Here is a 20,893-nt window from a genome sequence, read left to right on the forward strand (position 1 = left end):
GAGCCCATGCCTGCTGCCCGCAGGCCGAGAACGAGATGGAGGGGCAGGGGGCTGAGGAGCCGCTGGGGGTGCATCACGCCCTAGCTGAGCACGAGAGCCAGTACAGCAAGCGCCCGCATGTCTTCCGCCTGCAGACAGCCGACTGGCGCGTTGTCCTCTTCCAGGCCCCGTAAGTACCTCCCGTGCCCCTCACTCCTGACATGGAGCCCCCCTGCCCAACCGCCTGGTGCCCCTCACTCCTGACCCACAGCCCCCTGACCCACCCTCCACTCACCCCACCAGGAGCGCCGAAGAGATGAACTCGTGGGTCGCCCGCATCAACCTGGTGGCAGCAGCGCTCTCTGCTCCCCCCTTCCCGGCGGCTGTGGGCTCCCAGCGCAAGTTCGTGCGGCCCGTGCTGCCCACGGCCCCCAGCCGTGGCTCCCTGGTGAGACTCACCCCTCCAGGACCTGGGAATTGCCTACTGGCAGTGGGCAGGGCCTGAGGTTGGGTGGGCAGGGGTGGGCAAGGCTTTGGCTGGCAAGGGAGGAGCCTGGTTTGGGTGCGGGCATGGCCTGGGCTGCAGTGGGTGGAGCCTCAGCTGTAGCCAACTTTTCTTGGGGCAGGTGTGGGAAAGGCTTTGGCTGTAGTGGGCAGGACCTGGGCTGCAGTGGGCGGGGTTAGAACAGATGTGGCTGTGGCTTGGTCTACAGTGGGCGGGCCTGGTGCACACATGGGTAGGCCTGGGGACCTGTTCCCCCAACATACAACCCCCCTCCTTTCCTGCTCCCCCCCCAGGAGGAGCAGCTGCGGGCCCACGAGGCATGGCTGGCCCAGGCTGTGGCTGAGCTTGGCGAGCTGCAACGGAGTCTGCCTGAGCCGCGGAGCCGAAGCAGGGGCCTGGATGACTACCGGATGCGCAAGGACTACCTGCTGTATGAGGTGACCCCCTGACTCCCAGGGCAGGCACTAGGTGGTGTTCTGCCCAAGCTTGGGTAGGAGCAAAGGGGTGGATCTATCCCATAAGCAAAGCCCCAGGGTGGAGGTACCTGGCAATTGCCCTGGAGCAATGTGGGGGACAGTTTTCAGCCCAGGGTCAGATTGGATGTGGGGGGGACTTGGGATATTTGCGGGCAGGGTGTGAGGGGTCATGGGTCACACATAAGGGCAGGAGGGGAGTGCCTAGGAAATTTTTATTTGGGGGGGAAAAGGGGTCCCAGGTCAGGGGTGCAGTCAGGAGGGATGTGCCTGGGATTTTTGAGGGTGAGAGGTTAGAGGTCAGATGCCCACACATTTACCACCAGCCAGTGTTGGGAAGGGTAGTGGACAAGGGGTGCTGGGAGCCTCATTAGGCCCAGACAGTCCCAGGTGGGGGTATTTCCTCACCCAGAGGGCCTCAGGGACTTGAACTGAGCCACTAGGGGGCCTCTTGGGATATCAAGGAGTATCAGGGGACATCGGGCAGTACCAGGGGGCTATGAGAAGGTACCAGGGAGTATTGGAGGCACGGGGGGTCCCCCGCTCAGCCTGGCCCTCACCCCCACTGTTCCCCCTACAGCGGCGCCGGCTGGAGACCTACGTGCGGGTGCTGGAGGCGCGGCTGGAAGGGGGTGTAGTGGGGCCCGGGGGCTGGGAGGACCGGTTGGAGCTCCCCCCACCCCCTGCCGAGCTGCCTCGGGCCCAGTCCAGCCCCTCACTCGCCCGCCCCACCCCTGCCTCTGCCAAGGTCAAGCGCAACGTGTCCGAACGCCGCACCATTCGCCGGGTCATCGTCCCCCGGCGCCCCCGTCCCCCACTCTGACCTCTCTCCCGGACCCTCAGGGACTCCCCAGAACTCCCTGGGACTCTCCATGACCCTCAGGGATCCCCCAAGACCCACTGGGACACTGCAGGACCCTCCAGACCCCTCTGGAACCCCCCAGGATCCACTGGGACACCACAGGAACCCTTGAGACCTCCAGGGACTTCCTACAGAGACCCCGGGGCCAACTGGACGCCCCCAAAACCCACTGGGACATCCCAGACCCCCAGGGACCTTTGGGAGATCCTCCATAGACATCCTGGGGCCCCCCAGGGCCTGTCTCTCAGGGACCCCCCCCCAAAACTTCTGGGGACATCACCCAGAGACCTCCCCAGGATGCCTTGAGACGAACTAGGACCCTCTGGGACAACCCAGACTCGCAGAAACCCCTGCTGGGCCTCCCAGGAGGCCCCAGGACCCACTAGAACCCCGCAGGACCCTTCCAGAACTCACTGGAACCAAGCAGGGACCCTCCTAGATCCCCCTGATATCTCCCAGACCTTCAGGGATCCCTCAGGACCTCTGCACAACCCCTCTAAATCCTCAGGGACTCCCAGAACCCTCTTGGACATCCCAGAGACCCCTGGGCCCCCCACAGAGCCTCCTGGGACCTCACAGACCCCCAAAGACCCCCAGGACCTTTTGGGATCAGTTAGGACTTCCAGAGACCTCCCTGGACTCCCTAGGACTCTCTGGATCTCACTTTTAGACCTTCAGAGACCCTCACAGGATCCCCTCCAAGAACCCCCTGGGACCTCCCAGCCCCACCAGCTCCTCCCCCCCCGCTCCCTCTCATAGAACTTCCAGAACCCCCGTGACCTCCCAGGGACCCCCCCAGAAAACCTCTTGGGACTAACTGGAGACCCCAGGATCCCACAGAGACCACCCCCCCCAACCATGGTACGAGACAGGACTGCACTGACAGCTTCGGGCCACCAGGGGGATCCAGCTTTGCTCCACACCCTGTTGCCCAGGCTGCAAACTCAGATTCCCCCAACAGGGGGTACTAGGTATTACACCCAGCCCTGGGGTGCCCCCCGACCCCTCCCCTTTGGCTTCCTGACCTCAGAGACTATTGCAGGGGGCGGGGGCGGGGGGTCAACCCCTCTCCACCCCCACTCCCACTCCCAGTGCAATAAACCAGTGCGATAGATGGACCTGTGCCCAGGCTGCTGCGGGTTGGGGGGAGCAATGTGCAGCCACCTGATCTGACCCAGGATCCCACCCTGTGTTGGGGGAGGGGGCAGTTAAGATCCTGGTGCCTAGTGGGTTGGGGCTGAGGACGCTGGGGTGTCCCTGGAAGGTGAGGTGAACCCAAGTGGGCTCCCATGGGCACCCTCCACCCCCAACTCATCCCCTCCCTGGACTGCACTGTCCCTCTGGAGCTGGGCAGAGAACCCAGGCATGCAGGACACAACCCCCTCCCTCACCCTGTGCCTCCAGAGTCACACCTTTCCCCCCCTCCCCAAGCCTCTCCCCTTATTTCATCCAAGCTCCTCCCCTAGTCTGTCCCTCCCTCCAAGCCCCACCCCCAGCACAGGCAGCACAGGCAGGATGGAGGGAAAAAGCCTTTATTGAGCATCCCATACTCTTGGGGGCAGGGCCAGCCAAGCCCCGCCCTGGGACAGAAGGGGGCAGGGCTCCAGCGTGGGGTTGGGAGGGGCAGGACACCTGGGTTCGCATCCTCTGTGCCTCAGTTTCCCCTTCTCACCCTGCCACCACAAGGAGAGAACCCAGATGTCCGAGCTCCCAGCCCTGATGTCCCCAGTCTTCTGGGCCCCCCAGCAGCACAGCTCCAAGTGCTACAGCTGGTCATAAGCGGTGGCAGGCGGGGGCGCAGGGGCACGGGCAGCTGAGCTGTAGTAGTAGGGGGAGCCTGGGAGGGTGGGGGGCCGTTAGGGGAGGGTCAGGGATTTGTACCCCCCACAATTGCCCCAAGCAACCCAGGTGTCCGGGTGCCCCATCTCTGAGGGTGCAGGATGCCTGAGTTCCCTCCATGTCAGATCTGGGGAAACTGAGGCACTGGGCCAGAGGGCAAGGGTGAGAACACAGGCATCCAGGCTCCCAGCTCTCACTCCCAGCCGTGCTCCCGCCACCCCAGAGCTGGGAGGGAATCTGGGGCACTCACCAAGCAGGCCGGGCCCAGGGAAGCGCCAGGCCTCACTGTAGCTGTAGGGCGGGTGGCTGTAGGCACCAGTGGGGTACTCACTGCCTAGGGGGTGGGACAAGGACCTCAGGGCAAGGGTAGGGCTGCACACCCCACCCCCGCAGGGGGCAAAGAACCCAGGTGTCCTGGCCCCTCCCCCTCCCCCTGCAAGGGGCCACTAGCCCCAGAGAGATCCCAGGTGTCCAGATTCCCACTCCGCTCCCCACCCAGGGGTGAGCACAGAAACCCAGGTATCCGGGACCCCCTCCCCCAGCGCTGGGGATGCAACCAAAGCATCCGGGGCCCCCCAGCCCTGCCCCATGGCCCCCTCAGCTGGGAACCCTGGGCTGGGCCCTACCTGCCACCATGGCGGCGATGGCGGGGGCCAAACTGCCCTGGCCGCTGCTGGGCATGGGGGGTGGGTACCCGGGCAGGGTGGGGCCCCCCAGCTCACGCCCTGCAGGGGGACACGGGTTAGATGGGGCAGGGGGCACCTCCGAAAGCCCCCAAACCTCCCCGAACCCCCCAGCCTGGCAGAGGGAAGCACCCGTCTGGGACCCCCTGCCTGGGAACAGCCCCCACAGCAAGGATTGACCACAACAAGTAGGCAGGGATCCACCTGCCTGGGGATCCAGTTGTTTGGGATCCACCTGCCCAGGGCTTCCCACAACTAGGGATCCACCCACCTGAGGATCCAGTGGTTTCTGCCCAGGGATCTACCCCGCCAGGACCCACACACACAACCAGGAATCCATCCACCTGAGGATCCAGTGGCTTGGAATTCACCCACCCAAGGATCCAATTGCTTGGGATGCACCTAAACAAGGAACCCCCTCTCCCACAACCAGGGATCCACCCACTCATGGACCCATTCACTTGGGATCCACCCACCCAGGAATCTAATGACTTGGGAACCACTTGTCCAATGACCCCATCCCCACAACCAGGGATCCAGCCCACCAGGGAAGGACACATCCACCCAGAATCCACCCACCCAGGGAATCAACCAACCCAGGGAATCCATGCATTGGGGATCCACCAACTCAGAGACACACCCACCCAGAGATTCCTCCCTCCTGGAGACCCATCCCCCTTATGGATTCCCCACCACCGCCACCACCAGGGATCCACTCACCCAGGGTCCTTCCCTGGGGATTGGGGGGGGGCTGTGCTAAGAGGGGGCATCTCTGTAGAAGCAGGGGGGGCATTTGGGGGTACATTCCTTTGGAGTGGATCCCAAGCCTCCCCCCTGCCCATGGGGGCTCACCAGGGCCATAGGTTGGGGGCGCAGCGGCAGGGCTGGGGGGGGCACGGCTGTCCTCCAGGGGGCTGCTGAGCAGGGGCAGCGGGTACAGGCCCTGGGGGGTTCAAAAGGAGGTCAAGCCACCCAGTTCCCCCGAGCTTCCTCCCACCCCCAGCCCCTTTCAGGGCCTCCAGACTTGCCCCTACCCCCTCTGGCCAGGCCCAGCCCCACCAGCCTCCCAGACCTGCCCCCACACCCTGCAGGAGCCTCCATCCCAACCCCCCAGACCTGTCCCTAGCCCCAACCACCCTGTCCCCCCACCCTGTCCCCATGCCTCCTGGCCAGGACCAGCCCTCACCTGCTGGGCTTTGGGGTGTGCAGGGCTGGCGTATGGCTCAGGGGCCGGGGGCCGCTGGAAGCCACAGGCTGGGGGCTCCAGAGGAGGTGGCACCAGGGCATCAGGGCATGGGGGCTTGCGGGGGTTAGTGCCCCCTCCTGGGGGGCCCAGGCCCAGCCTGCAGCCCTCCTCCTCGCCTATGGAGGAACAGGCTATCAGTAACCCCCACGGACCCCTATTCCCCTCAGATCCCCCCACCTAGCCCCAACAGCTCCCCTGGATGCCCCAGATTTGCCCCACCTCTGCCACTGGCCCCCACCCAGTGTCTGCAGTCCCTAAATCTACCCAGCCCCACTGCCCCCAGTCCTGCAACCCCCTTGGCACAAACCTCCCAGGATCCACAGACCTCCAGACTCCTCCACCCAACCCCACTGCCTACAGCTTGCCAGAGCTTACCCCCACCAGGGCCTGCACCCTGCCAGATCCCCCCAGCCCCCTTCCCCAAACTGCCCCATACCCCATCCTGGGGGCTCAGGCTTGCGCTGGCTGGGGGTGCTGAGGCCCAGCAGGCCAGTGATGGAGTAGCCAGCATCCGAGGGGGGTGACTCTGGGGGGGTCACAGCTGAGCTGGGAACTGAAGCACATGGTTGGGGGCAGATGCGGCTGAGTCTGGGGTGGAACCAGGCCAGGATCTGCTCCTACAGCAGGGATTGGCCCAAGGGGCTGTCAGTCATCCCCAGGGGAGTGAGCAGGATTGGACTCTTGTGTTGGCCAGAAACTTGGTGCTCTCCCCCGCCCCCCACCCTCCAACTATTTGGGGCTCTTGTCTCAAAGCCCTGTGGGATACAGACCCCCAGATCCACCCCCTCCATTGCCCATGTCAGGGGCTGGCTATGTTTCCCAGGATGCCTTGCTGTAGCAGTGGGTGGATGCTCATGGGGCACTGGGGAAAGGTGGGGTCCAGCAGGTGTGCCCCATGACCCCACAACCTCCCTGTGACCCCAGAGTCACTCACTGAGGCTGTGGCCAGGGCTGAGGGCCTTGGCGATGGTGCAGTTCTCCATGGGGAGGTTGAATGGCTGCTGGACCTTGGTGCGGATGATACTGGGGTGGAGCAAGAAACACAGCAGTTCAGCCAGGCCCAGCACATTCATGTATGTGTGTGCTGGCATCTATGTGTGCACAAACACACATAGGTATATGGGCATGACTATACAGGGGCATGAATATTTGCAGCCCCACACGTGCTACACATAGGTATGTGCAGGTTTTAATTCATATGCACGTGTGTTACATGCATATTCATACAAGTACATGTGGGGGGAGGTGGAACCAATGGGTGTGTGCTACATACTGGTGTGTGGACATGTTGCAACCACATGTGCAAGTGTATGTGCTACACGTGTGCAGGTTTCCACGCATGTGTGTATTACAAGCATGTTGGTACGTATGTATGGGTGCGTGCCATGTGTGAACACATAATGTAGGGGAAGGGTCTTCAACATGTGGGGGTGGGGGCATGTACAAGGGTGAGGCCTTCATGCACAGACGCCTGTGTGGGTACACATGTCAGGTGTATGCACATATGCTCACACACATACAAGTGTCTACTCACACACACAGAGCCTGAGGTCAAGCAGGCCCTGCTACTTCATGCACACCTGTGCTTACACATGTGTGACAGTGTGTGCACCAGCACACATGTGTGAGGCCCACCAAGAACCCTAGGGAGCTTCCCAGGGCCCAGGACTGCAGGCTGGGAGGACTCCCCCAGAAGATGGGGGAGCTGGGGAGTCCGCACCGGTTGATGGAGCTGACGCTGGGCACGGTGTCGCCATCGCACACGCCTTCGGCCAACAGCCGGTCACGGATCTCCCAGGCAAACATGGTGGGGTTGTGGCGCTTGTAGTCTCCAATCTTCTCCACCACCCGTGGCGTCGCCACCTTGGGCTTGGAGCCCCCAATCACGCCCGGCCGGATGCTGCCAGTCTCATAGTACCTACTCCAGGACACAAGGAGATGCCGCCCTGGTAAGCTGGGGGGGGGTCCTGCGGTCCAGGGGCCTAGAGGCCTGTCTGACAGGTGGGGAAACTGAAGCATGCCTGGTGGGGCATGGGGGTTAAGAGGCCAGTGTGGGGAAATAGGCATAGAATGCGTGGTACAGAGCTGAGCCTTAGGAAACTGAGGCATGGCTGTGGGGGGGCAAGGGAGGGACCCCCGTTACCTGCCCAGGATCTTGCTGACGCAGCCGTGGCTGACACGCAGCTGCCGGGAGATGTCACAGGGCCTCACCCCCTGGTGGGCCAGGTCCACGATGCGCTGGCGCACACCAGCAGGCAGCGGACGCCCGTTCACAAAGGCTCCACCCAGCTGGTTCAGCCCTCCGTGGCCTGCAGGGAGGAGGGAGGGTCACCACGAGGATCAGTTGAGTCTCAAGGGGGGAATCGGGGAATCAGGAGCCCCAGTGGGTGCGGGTGCATAGCATGTGCACATGCTGAGTCTGTACACGTGTGCTTGACACCCCAGCAATATCCTTGCCACAAGGACCAGGCCCACCTGGGGTTGGACCAGCCTTGCTGCTCTCTAGGATCTAATTGCATGTGTGTGCAAGCATGTGGCATGTGAAAGCAGGTGGTGTGTGACAGAGAGATGGGCAGCCCATGGGCCCCACCCTTTTGCCTGCAGGGGGGACAGGGAAGGGCAGGGGGACCACTAAGCTGAATCAGGCTACAGGGCACTGGATCGGGGCCTTACACCCCTGCCGACCCCTCCCCTCCCCCACCAGGCTCTCACCCCCTCCCCTCGTTAGTCATCAATGCAGCAGTGCCACTAACGGCTCCCTTGGTGCTATTAGTGTGGCCCAATTTCCCCCTGCTGCTAGTGATTCCCCGCCTCCCTCCACTTCCCCTATTAATCTGCATCTTTAAATTAACTCCTCCCTGCCCAGGCTGGAGGCAGCTGGCTGGGGCCCTCCTGGGGGTGGGGACCCACAGAGAAAAAGCCTCCTCCTGGGGCGACTGTATTGCCCCCACCACTCCACCTGGATGCCCCCTAAAAATTCCACAGCCTCACTGGGGACCATTCACCTCCTCAGCAGACTCCATACTGTTCCCTCCCTGACTAGGCCTCAGCATCATCCCAGCCCCACCCCACATACCACCCACATCCCCCAATGCCCCAGCTCCTAGCGACTTCAGAGCCTCATGTGAGCTCTTGGTCAGCTCTTTGTGGACTCTTGGATGCCATCATCCCAGCACCCCCATCACCCACATCCCCTGATGCCTCAGCTTCTGGAGACCACGGAGCTCCACACAAGCCACTGGCCAGCTCTTTGCAAATTTTTGGATGCAATCATCCCAGCCCTGACATCACCCACATCCCCTAAAGCCCCAGTTCCCAGTGAACCCAGAGCTTCACATGAGCCCTCAATGACTTTGTGAACACTTGGAGCCCTCTTCCCAGCCCCCCATCACCCATGTCCCCCAGAGTCCCAGGAAACCACAGAGCCCTTGTCCAACTCTTTGCAAATGTTTGGACACCAGCTTGCCTGGCCAGCTGGCTTCATGGCTTCCACCCATGGGATGTTACCCTAATTGCAGCTCCTTTGGCTCCCGGGATCCTTGATGTCACTTTGGTATTATTGTTAACAAGGGATAATTCCCCCCTTTGACTGTGGCGCTCTATCAGGGAGCTCTTTGTACATCTCCAAGCACCCTGTGCAGCCTGGCCCCATGTCATCGGGAGCTAGGCCTTCTGACATGACAACACCCTCCGAGCCTTCACACCCTATCACCTCCAGAGTTGGACTGGGGTACCCCGTGCCAGGCACTATGCAAACCCAGACCCAGTGTGGGATGGACTGCGAGAAGGTACTTGCTAGATGAACACCTTGCTGGGGTCATTTGACCCCAGTACTCTTTCCTGCCAGGGCAGGGGGTCGGACTAGATGATCTACTCAGGTCCCTTCTAACCCTACCAACTATGAAACTATGAAGGAGAAACTGAGGCCAGGAGCTAAGCTGGGATGCAGGGAGGATGGCTCTGGCCATCGGGGCAACAAGGAAAGCCCTTCAATCCCTGCATCATCTTTTTTTTTTTTGCATGGGGGTCTCTGCAAGATATAAGCAGCCCTCCCTCAACGCTAGGCAATGAGGGGTTAAATACCTCCAAGCCCCTCCCTTCCCAGCAGCCCACCACAGCAGCCCCTAGCTCAGCTGCTTCCATCCCAAGGTTTATGATCCAGCACCGAGTAAGGGGGAGACTGGCTCTGCCGCAGAGATGGGGGGGCTAGGAGAAGACCCCCAATTTTACCTTCCAGCTTTAAGACCCAGGATCAGCCCCCCCACCACAAGCTTAGGATACCCCCCCAGGATCAAAGACCCTATTAAACCAACAATAATCACCCTAGTAGGTTTGGGAGCCAGGAGGGGGGAGCTGTGGGTAACCAAGGCCTGATGAGATGCTGAGCTCGTCAGGCGCATCTGCGCCGATTTCCCCTTGCTAATTAACGGCGCTCATGGCGCCGTGACCGCCTAATTTCACGCACCCCCGCAGCCAGCGAAGGCGCCTTTGTCTTCCCGTCTCAAGACTACTCCTCCCCCCAACCCTCTGACCCCCCATCAAATCAGGCTGGATTTAACCCCCTTCAGGGCTGGACACATTACAGATTTGTCCTGGTTTAACCTGCGGAGGGGTTAAACCAAGCCAGTAGCTAGCCCCAGGGGACAGTTTATGAGGATCTGGGGTAATACTGGGACACAAAAACCCAGTGGGGAAATAAGGGGGGGGGGCGGGCAATTAACACAAGTCAGTGCTGTGTAGATACAGTTGTCCAGTCATTCCACTCCAAGGCTCATAAGCTACCCGATTCCTACTGAGCTCTTCACTCCCTAGGCATTAACAACCCTAAATAAACTGGCCTTTCTTCTGCCACCCCATTAAGGGAGGCATGGAGAAGGGCATCTCCAACCCAGGGCTAAGCTACCTCACGCCTGCTCAGCTCTTCAGTCCAAAGCATAAACTACTCAATTCCTGCTAAACAATTCACTCCCCAGGTGTTAACAGCTCTAATTAAGCTGGCTTTTCTTTTGCCATCCATTATGGTGGCAGCTCCACCCCATGGCTCATAAGCTACCCTGCTCCTGCTAAACTCTTCACTTCCCGGGTATAAACCCTACTGAAGCCAGCTTTTAGTCTGTTCATTAGGGAAGGCAAGGAGAAGGGCAGCTAAGGGAGGAATCAGGCTCTTAAGGATGATAGCTCATGCCTCCAAAGGAAACCTCCTTTTAATCCTCACCAGTAAAAGAAACACTGTCCTTGGATTATTTTTTGGCCTGGCTTGATGAATCCAGTTGGGTCAGGGAGGAGGTGCCAAGCAAGGGGGAAAGGGGTCAGCTCCAGTCTGGAGTGGTTCCTGGCTTCGTGGGAGGTGGCTGTGGGGCTGGGCAGAGTCCAGAGCCCAGGTTGTTTAATCGTTAATGACAAATTAATGGCTTCAATGACTCAGTCAGCACCTCCCCTTCTACCCAGGCATGGGCCTAGGGAACCAAGGGGAGAAACTGAGGCAGGAGAATAGGCACGCCCTGGTTAGACTGGGGGTGAGACGGGGTCAGAAATAGGATACAACAGTAGGGATAAAGCAGCCACAACATCATGGCAGGCTGGGTGGCATCATAGTTTCAGGGGCATTGTGAGGGAATCTTGTGACTTCATGCCATGACATCACAAACAGACTAATTGCCCCAGACACACCCCAAGGCCCTGCTAGGGATACAGGTATCATTCCCCCACCCCCTGCAGGCACTTCCAGCATCCTTGCCAGCGACACACTGGGCTTGCAACTGGTATAGGGGCCAGCAAACATATTTTGTGCCGATGCATACACAGGGAATACAGGCGTGTGTCTGCCTTACGCACCCATAAACCACCAAGCTGTATACATGTCTGTGCACCAATTTGTACACACACACACACACACACACACACACACACACACACACGTGTACATCCTTATATGTGCCTATGCATCCATTATATATATGCATATACAGTGTGGTATAAACCTACACATCTCTCTCTTTTTCTATGCCTAGGTATTGATTTCCATATATGTACATGCACCGTGTTACATGCATAAGCAACAATTATATATACACACACATATGCACCACTGTACCGTGTGTGTGTGTGTGTGTAAACACCCCCCACCAGGCTCTGATTATAGATTTGCATATGCATCAGGTTTTATGGTGTCTGTGTGGTTAATTGATGTATATACTAATATACTTATGCACCATAGTATATGCATCAGGACACACACGTACATGTGTATGCCTTGATTATACACACACATGTAGATTCATAGACTATACACATGCATATGCACCATGATGTATCCATCAAATTATATTATATATTTATTATCCGTACATGCCATATAATGGATGCATGTGTGTATGCTATGAGATGCATGTGTAAATATATAATCAATGCATATACTATATATATTACTATATATATATAGGTGCACTGTAGTATATGCTTAGGCATTACTATATGCATACACAGGCATACACATGCATATGCACCATGATATATGCATATGCACTAGATATACATATATCATAGAAAATGAGGGTTGGAAGGGAACTCCAGGTCACATCTAGTCCAACTTCTGCTCAAAGCAGGACCAGCCCCAGCTAGATCATCTCAACCAAGGCTTTGTCTAGCTGGATCAAAATCACTAGGGATGGAGTTTCCACCACCTCTCCAGGGAACCTGCTTTACTACCCTCCTAGTGAGAAAGTTTTTCCTAGTATCTAACCTCAATTTCCCTTGCTGTAACTTTAGACCACTGCTCCTTGTTCTGTCATCTGTCATCAGTGGGAACAGTCGAGCTCTATCCTCTTCATAACTACCCTTCAGGTAGTTGACAGCTGCTATTATATATATTAGCTTGTGTGTGTATATGCATAGATATACAGGTATGTGTGTGTGTACACACACACACACACACATACACACACACACATATGTGCATATATGAATATGCATTATTATATATGCATATGCACCACCATACAGATAAAACATGCATACTCTTGCCGGCAGAACCGTCACAGCCAGATGAAGGACACATATCGCCCTATGGCTCATCTCTCTCCTCTCCATCCATTATGGTCATAAAATACATTCCCTTCCCTGATCAGCCTGGCTTCACCCTGCCTCACTCTCTTGGGCAAATTGCAAATCACACCACACGCATGGAGAAGCGTATCCCTGTTTGATACACACAGCAGAGCTCAGAGGTGACCAGAGAGCTCAGAGGTATCCCAGTTTCTGTTCAAGCTAATTTACAAAGTGCAAGCTCCCCTCAGCCTCCTGCCTATCTTCAGATTGTCATGGCCTCTCTCAATGCTAGTGACATAGATCATGCCTCTACATGCTCTGTACACATCAAGCCTTACACATGTGCAGTCATTTTGCTCCCACCACCCCACACTTGCACTTGGGAAAATCACATGCACATGCACACGCTCTCACTCTGTAGATAACATTTTAGACATCACTCAAATGCATTGAACTACATTCACTTCCATACCGCACACGTGTACGTGTAAAGGATGGATATACAAAGCATAGTTTCACATACACAAAGGATGTACTGGGATCTGCATCTTCAGGTATGCAAAGTATATCTTCATATATGCATATATAAAGGGAGGCATATATAAAGATTCATACAAATATATGCATGTTTGTACCCAAGGTAGGAGGTATGTATATAGGTTTTATACTAACAGCATGTGGGTGGGTGTGATATATATATATGTACTCACATGCATTTATATACCCACAAACATATGTGTATATATATATGTATCTACACACACACACACACACACACATATATATATCTATACACACATGTATATAATAGATCACTACACAGAGGATAGAGAGGATAAAACACATGCTTCTGCAGATAACTTCTTCTATGTATAACAAACTAAACAAAGCAAACTGGTACAGACCCCCTTGTAAAATAAACCTCCCCCCAACTCAGGCACACACACTGTGAACACAAGGTTTGCAGATGAGGGTGTTTTATACCTTTATAAATAATGCTGACACACTCACTCCTCTATATGTGTGTGCAAGGACACGTCTATGGATAACTGTATGTATATACAGCATATATGGTCTATTACATTAATTACATTATGTTATAATTATGACATCACTTCATTAAGACAATATAATTATAGCACACTGCCTTAATTAGGTTATGTCATACATTATGGCATTATTGAATTAATCCAATGTGTTATAGTTATAATGTAATCAATACACTATATGTTATACAATATAACATAATGTAATGTACTATAATTATTACACTAGGTCATTAATGCCATATATGCCATGCATTATATCATTATGTAATTAAATTATGCAATTAATTCATTTTGTAATTAATTCAATATTTGTTATACATTATAGCCTAACATAATCAATGCAATATATGCTATGCATTACATTGCACTGTATTTTGTCTGTATCTCATAGCCAAATATAGTTGGGTATGTTTTCCATACATATCTGCACTGTGGACAGACAACCTCCAATTAATACAGATTAATATGCAAATGACACATGCAAATCTGTGCTAAGTTACAGCCCTGCTGGAAAGCACCTATCAGCACCTCTAAGAAGCCCTACCCAGATTATTAATTTAACCTTCATTGCCAGGTCCAGCCCACAAGGCCCCTCTTCTGACCCCCCAACCTCAGTAGAGGCTGGATCCCTTTCCTTGTGGTCACTGCCCCTACCCTGATCCCCAGCCCAGATCCCATTAAAACAGCTTTCCCCTTTGTAATTAATTAAACTCTCCTCACCCCCATCGCCCAGAGTGGGTGAACTTAGATTTATAATGAGATGATAAAGAAGCAAAAAGAAAATAAATTAAAAAAATAGAGAAGTCCCCATCCAAATCCATTACAGCCCATCCATCACGGCAGCTACCAAAGCCTGAGAAGCTACTTATCCGGGATTCGGCAGCTGACCATCTTCTAATTAACTTTCAGAAGTTAGGGGGAGACCCATCTGGACCAAATAATCTCACATTCAAGCCAAGAGCTGTCCAAGACCTGTTTTCTGCTGTCTGGAGAAAGACAAGACATGTATGCCACCATCCAGAAACACACCAAAAATCAGGGGTTTCTCACCCCTCCCCCCCAAAAATGGATTTTTATTAGTTCTTTGGAGGCCTTTAAAATATTCTCCCCACCCAACAATGGGAATCTTGCACCGAGAAATCACTTGTGTTCTAACTGGGCCAGGCTGGGATCCACATTTGGTTTCATTAAAGATGCCCCCCACCCCTCAACCTACAAGACATGGGACCTCCATCCTGCCAGAGTCAGGCACTAGAAAGGATCCCGGCAGAAGAAGCGACAGCCAAAGTCCAAAACAGCGCAGTTAAAATCCCATTCAAAACCTTTGCAGGGCCTCACGGAGGGTGGAAATCTAACCAGTGGAGTGGATCTTTCTGTAGACAAAGAATATGGGTCTTTTATGCCCAAGAAAATCCTGATTTTGAGAGGAATTAAGTTGTTTTGTTTTGTGGGGTAAATTTGTTTCAGTTTTTTTTTGGGAGGGGTTCCCCAGGGAAGGGAATTGGAAAACACCTCGGAATGAGAGCAAAAAGCCTCAAAATGGAGTCTATGTTTTTGGCCAGTAAGAACCAAGACAGGTGTCGAACTTGAGGGGTTTTCAGTAGCTGAAGAAGTTTGAGGCATGTGGACATGAAAGCAAAAGCAAAAAACCCAGAGGCTAATAATCAACCTCAAATCAAAACCCTAGAAGCTAAAAAACAAATTGGAAAAATACTATTTTATTTTTAGAACTTTTTTATATAAAAAAGGTGATTTTTGTAACATTTTTTCCTATCAAAAGGTCTATTTTTCAGAATTTTTCTATAAAAAAGTGGATTTTTGTAATGGCTTTTTTCTGTTAAAAGAGCATTTTATAATATAGTTTCCTATTTAAAAGTTTTTTGGAACTTTTTTTTCCTATTACTCTACTTTTTAGTATGAAAACAGGCTATAAAAAGCACCTTTTTCATAGAAAAAACAAACATATAAGAAAATGACCTTTTCCATAGACAAACATGATACAAACAAGCATTTAATAATTAAAACATATTTTTCCTATTAAAAAGGGCCTTTTATAACCTGTTTTCCTATTAAAACAGGTTATCAAAGGCCCTTTTGAACAGGAAAACCATGTTTTCATTATTACAAACTTTTTGTAACGTTTTTCTATTAAAAGTTTGATTTTCTAACATGCTTATTCCTATGAAAAAGTGCATTTTATAACCTGTTTTCCTATTAAAAAGTTTTGTGTAACATGTTTTTCCTATTACTTTTGGTATGAAAATATGTTATAATACAAAAGCATGTTACACAAAACTTTTTGATAGGAAAACAAGTTATAAAATGTACTTTTCACAAGAAAAACAATGTTAGAGGAATCGACTTTAACAGAAAAACTTATTACAAAAATACGCTTTAACAGAAAACCATTACCAAAATGTGTATTTTTGTACTGGGTATTCTTTTATTAAGGAGCACATTTTATAACGTATTTTCATATTAAAAAGTGCTCTTTGAGAACAAGTTATGAAATGCACTTTTAATAGGGAAAACTATATTCAAAAAATACACTTTTTAACAGAAAAATGTGTTCCAAAAAACCTTTTTACTATGAAAACATGTTATAAAACGGAACTTTTTAATAGAAAAAAATCTGTTCCAGAAAACCTTTTTAATAGAAAACCATGTTACAAAAAACGTTTCAATCATGAAAACAGGTTTTAAAATGGACTTTTTAATAGGAAAAACATGTTGTAATTATTAAAAGCTTTTTGTAACATGGTTTTCCTATTAAAATTTATTTTTCTAACAAAATTTTTCGTAAGTCCATTTTATAATCTGTTTTCATGCTAAAATGTAATAGAAAAACATGGTACAAAAAACTTCTTAATGGGAAAATGTTATAAGACCATGATACAAAAACCTCTTTCTTAATAAGAAAGCGTTAAAAATGCACTTTACCAGAAAAATGTTACCAAAAAAAGTGTATTTTTGTACCGTGCTTTTCCTATTAAAAAGTTAATTTTATAACCTGTTTTCATATTTAAGTTTATTTTTCTAGCATATGTTACAAAAATCCACTTTTTAATAGAAAATTATGTTCCAAAAAACCCTTTTTATTATGAAAGCATATTAGACGTACTTTTTAATTTTTAAAAAATGTTACAAAGTTTTTACTATGAAAACAGGTTACACGCACTTTTTAATAGGAAAAACATATTTTCTTTACTGAAAAGTTTGTTGGTAACTTATTTGTCTCTTACAAAGGTTATCCCTGTAATGGGTTTTTCCTGTACAAAAGTGTTTTTATAACACGTTTTCATAGGGAAAAAATTTATTTTTTTCTGAAAGGGTTTCATATAAGAGTTTATTTTTAAGATGGTTTTATATCTTCTAAAAAGCGCTTTTCCCCATATATACACTTGTTCTAAAATACTTCTTTTCTTTATGCAAACCTGCTCTAAAATATACTTTTTCTCTTCTAAAATACCCTTTTTATACAAACCTGTTCTAAAAGAAGCTTTTCCCCCATATACAAATACCCTTTTCCAATGTTTACATCCACACACATCCACACGCACACATAGCTATGCATACACACACTCGTGCATATAGACTTGCATATACACTTACGCACGCATATCCACACACATACATACACAAACACACACATACATGCATATAGCCGTGCATATACACACACATAGGCGCACACACACATCTACACACAGGCATACATACACATATCGACACACAGGTGTGCACGCACACTCACGTCCATACATGCACATACAGATGCACACATCCATGCACATGAATATCCATACACACAGAGCTCTCCATTCATATGCATGCATGCAGGCATACACATATACACACGCACAATCACTTGATTTCCAAACAGGTTTGTATATATGTCAAATGATTCCTTCAGAGCCCTTTTAAAGAGATATAAAGCTGATTCTCCTTTTTAGTTTCTTAGTTCTTAAGGTTAAAAATAAAACCCAAGAAGCCCCCCCAAGAATAATCAGCAAATTAAACCATTAACAAAACAGAAAAACCCCACACTAAAAAACCCAGAGGACCCAAAGGAAAGATTTGAATATCTTGGATCTGAAAGCTCATCTAACTCTATCCCAGCAACATAGGGCAACCAAGTTTTATTACACCAGCTAAGACTTCCTTGCCTCTCTCATCCTTCCTAGGCTATCACAGCAACAACCTCACTCTATTACTAGAACAAATTCACGTGGTGGGGGGGGGGATCACTTAAAATGACAAAAGAGGAAAAGCTACAAAAACACACCTCCAGGCCAAATATTAATTGTGAATAATCAGAGAGTTTAAGAACGAAAAATATAAATATGTTTTAGAGTGGGGAGGCAAAGAGGTTTGTGGATGAGATCTCTTCAGGGACAACTGTCCCATCAAAACCATCGCCCCACCAAACTCTTTGCCCCTCCTATATTTCCTGGACTGCCGGGGCTAGAAAGTCGAAAGAAAGACCCTCAAGAACAAGCAGCTGGACACAGATGGAAGTGCAAATACCTTCAGCACTAAAGAAAACCAGTATCATAAAAAGAAAAGAAATTCCTGAAATGAACTGAAAAAGCCCTAAAAGCTACCTGCCAGAAACAAGCCCCCCCCACAGACTTCCCCGTAAATCTTAAAAAATCTCTAAACTCTACAGACTAAACAACATTAACATCTAACACACCCTGAGAGCTGAGAATGAAACCCCTTTAAACACTGAAATCCTCACATGCTAAAAACCCCAGGCACTAAAAAATACCTGAAAAGGAGCTAAAATCCCCAAATACTAAAGCACCCTGAAATCTAAGAGCTAAAAAACCTGAGGCACCAAAACACCCTGAAATTGAAGAGCTAAAAAAACAACCAGGAATTAGAAAAGCCCCTGACATTTATGAGCTAAAACCTGTAGGCACTAACCTCACCTAAAATCTAACGTCTAAAAACCCCAAATAGTGAAAAACCTTGAAATCTAAGACCTCAAAACCCCAAATATTAAAACACCCTTAAATCTAAGAGTTAAAACCCCCAGGCACTAGAACACCCTGAAATCTAACAACTAAAAAACCCAAGGCACTAAAAAAAAATCCTGAAATCTCAAATCTCAGCAGCCTTCAAATTTAGGAATCAAAAATCCCTGTTTCCAGGGGGTTTCATATGCAGGGTTTTCTAGTCCCTAGATTTGGGGGGAAGGAGGGGGGTGTTGACGGTTTTTCAATTCTTAGATTTCAAGGTTTGTGTGTATACATATTTTGGGTTTGGTTTTGTTGTTTGTTTTTTAAATGTTATGGGGAGTTTACCTCCTAGATGTCAGAAAATCCTGAAATCTACGTGCCCCCCCGCCCCCGCCTCAAATCTGGGATCTAAATGCCCCACCCCAGACACTAAAACCCTGAGATCTAAGAACTGGAAAATCCTGAAGACTTAGAAAACCCTGAAATCCTAGACTTGAAAAACAGTGAATGCTAAAATACCCCCTGAAATCTCCACAACTCTGAAATCTAGGACTTCAAAGCCCCTCAACACAAACTCCAAATTCAGGGGGTTTTAGGTCCTAGATTTTTAGGGTTTTAGTGTTTAGGGTGTTATTCAGTTCCTAGATATCGACAATCCCCTAAAATCCAGGAACTAAAACCCCCCAAACACAAATCCCTGAAATCAAGGAACTACCCCCCAAACTGAAATATACTCCCCCCACCAAATCTAGGAACTACAAAGCCCTGAAATCTGGGATCCAAAACCCTCTGAAATCGAAACCCTCCTGAAATGTAGGATCTAAAACTCCCTGATATCTACTCCCCCCACAAACCAGGAATGCAAAACCACCCAAGATGCTGAGCTAGAAACCCCGGACAACCCCCACTAAAACCCAAACACGAAAAATACCCCAAAATCTAAGAGCTAGAAAACCCCAAACACAACCCCCCAACAGTCTAACCACCGACCCTGCCAAAACTCTTTCCCCCACAAAAAAAACCCTCAAAACCAGACCCCTTTCAACTCTAAACCCCCACAACCGAAGCTAACCCTAAACCAACCCTCCTGGCTCAGCGGGTTTCCTCCCCAGGCTGGAACAGCCTACATCCCCCCCAAGCTCAGACACTTTGTGACGCTGCATTTTGATCCGAATGAAGCGACCACACGGGGCACGTTACCCCAGATCAAGTGGAAACTAGGCAGGAAGGAAGAAGCCTGTTAAGAGCTAGCCCTGGGGTTTATGACGAGTTTTACTCCTTCGGGCAGACATTTATTCCGGCAGTTTAATTAATCCGAATGAGCCCCGGGCGTGGGGAGGAGAAGTGGGGCCGCGAGCAGATGCCACGAGGGAGGGAATCTGCGCTGGGAGAAACTACCATTAGGGCGCTGGCTTGTTACGGGATGCGGCGGGTCAAGGGGATGGGAGGCAAGGGGGTGACACTGACTCGGACCTCCCCCCGCACCCCAGAATAACCCGGATCAGAGCCCCGTGGTCGTCTAGGAGTGGGTGGATCCAATTGTGTTTACACCCCAGCCTTGCAGGGGGAGCAGGATCGTGTCGTTTGGACAGCACGCCTAGCAATACCCCCGGACACCCTCCCCCCCCCTCCGCCCCAGAGCCACCAGCCAGGATACACGCGTGGGGAAATAAACCCGTGGGATCGACCAGCCCCCAGCTAGCAAGAAAAAAAAAAAGGGGGGGGGAGAGGATTCCTACTGGGGGTACAAAAAGATCCACAGCCCGGCTATTGAGCACGCCACACACGTGTGTGTGCCTGCATAGCCCACGCGGGATCCACAGCCCCCACACCCAGGACAGAGGGGACACACGGGCTCTCTCGGCGCAGAGACACCCCCTCCCCTCTGGGCAAGGGCGGGGCACACTGACCCGAGACGGGGTGACACTGACCAGGGGCAAGGAGGGAAGTTAACAGACGGTCGGACCCTCTGCCTCTCTTAACCCGGCGTAACCCCTCCAGGCCCGGCCACGAGGAGGGCAAACCCCGGGGATCTCCTCCGGGCTGTGGGCAGGCGGGGAATCCGACCCTTGCCCGGTTTTCGCCCCCCCCCCCGCGGGAAGCTGCGTGGGTCCGCCCGTGGGAGGGGGCCAAGCCGGGGCAGGGGCTCACCTGAGCGCAGGCTGTTGTGGGGCATGGTGTGTCCGCAGCTGATCCGGCAGGCGCCTGGCGCGGGGCGGGGGCGGGGGGGAGTTCCCCCAAAGCCT

At 51.5% G+C, this 20,893-nt stretch overlaps 2 protein-coding genes across 5 annotated transcripts in view; one reads left to right on the forward strand and one right to left on the reverse strand.

Moving 5' to 3' along the window:
• Positions 1-2,349, forward strand: part of LOC109317367 (PH and SEC7 domain-containing protein 4-like) — a 9,586-nt gene extending 7,237 nt beyond the window's left edge. For all 3 annotated transcript variants that reach the window (XM_019545999.1, XM_019545997.1, XM_019546000.1), the window contains 4 exons: positions 24-169; positions 283-427; positions 778-921; positions 1,538-2,349. In XM_019545999.1, the coding sequence (XP_019401544.1) occupies positions 24-169; positions 283-427; positions 778-921; positions 1,538-1,780 (678 nt within the window). In that variant the 3' untranslated portion in view covers positions 1,781-2,349. The remainder of the gene's footprint in view (positions 1-23; positions 170-282; positions 428-777; positions 922-1,537) is intronic.
• A 989-nt stretch (positions 2,350-3,338) lies between these two features.
• PAX8 (paired box 8) lies at positions 3,339-20,887 on the reverse strand. 2 transcript variants are annotated; one of them, XM_019546002.1, is made up of 10 exons: positions 20,799-20,887; positions 7,731-7,896; positions 7,308-7,505; positions 6,522-6,610; positions 6,024-6,140; positions 5,528-5,703; positions 5,194-5,284; positions 4,285-4,383; positions 3,909-3,992; positions 3,339-3,656 (listed from the first exon to the last, which is right to left on the reverse strand). In XM_019546002.1, exons 1-10 carry the CDS (start codon positions 20,821-20,823, stop codon positions 3,583-3,585), a joined length of 1,119 nt encoding a protein of 372 aa, XP_019401547.1. In that variant the 5' UTR covers positions 20,824-20,887; the 3' UTR covers positions 3,339-3,582. The 2 variants fall into 2 exon arrangements, with proteins under 2 accessions (XP_019401547.1, XP_019401546.1); XM_019546001.1 differs by having other exon boundaries at positions 7,308-7,508.
• Between the last annotated feature and the right edge of the window lie 6 nt (positions 20,888-20,893).

Source organism: Crocodylus porosus, unplaced genomic scaffold (assembly GCF_001723895.1).
Source record: "Crocodylus porosus isolate Cpor-Errol unplaced genomic scaffold, CroPor_comp1, whole genome shotgun sequence".
In the NCBI taxonomy this organism is placed as follows: Eukaryota; Metazoa; Chordata; order Crocodylia; family Crocodylidae; genus Crocodylus; species Crocodylus porosus.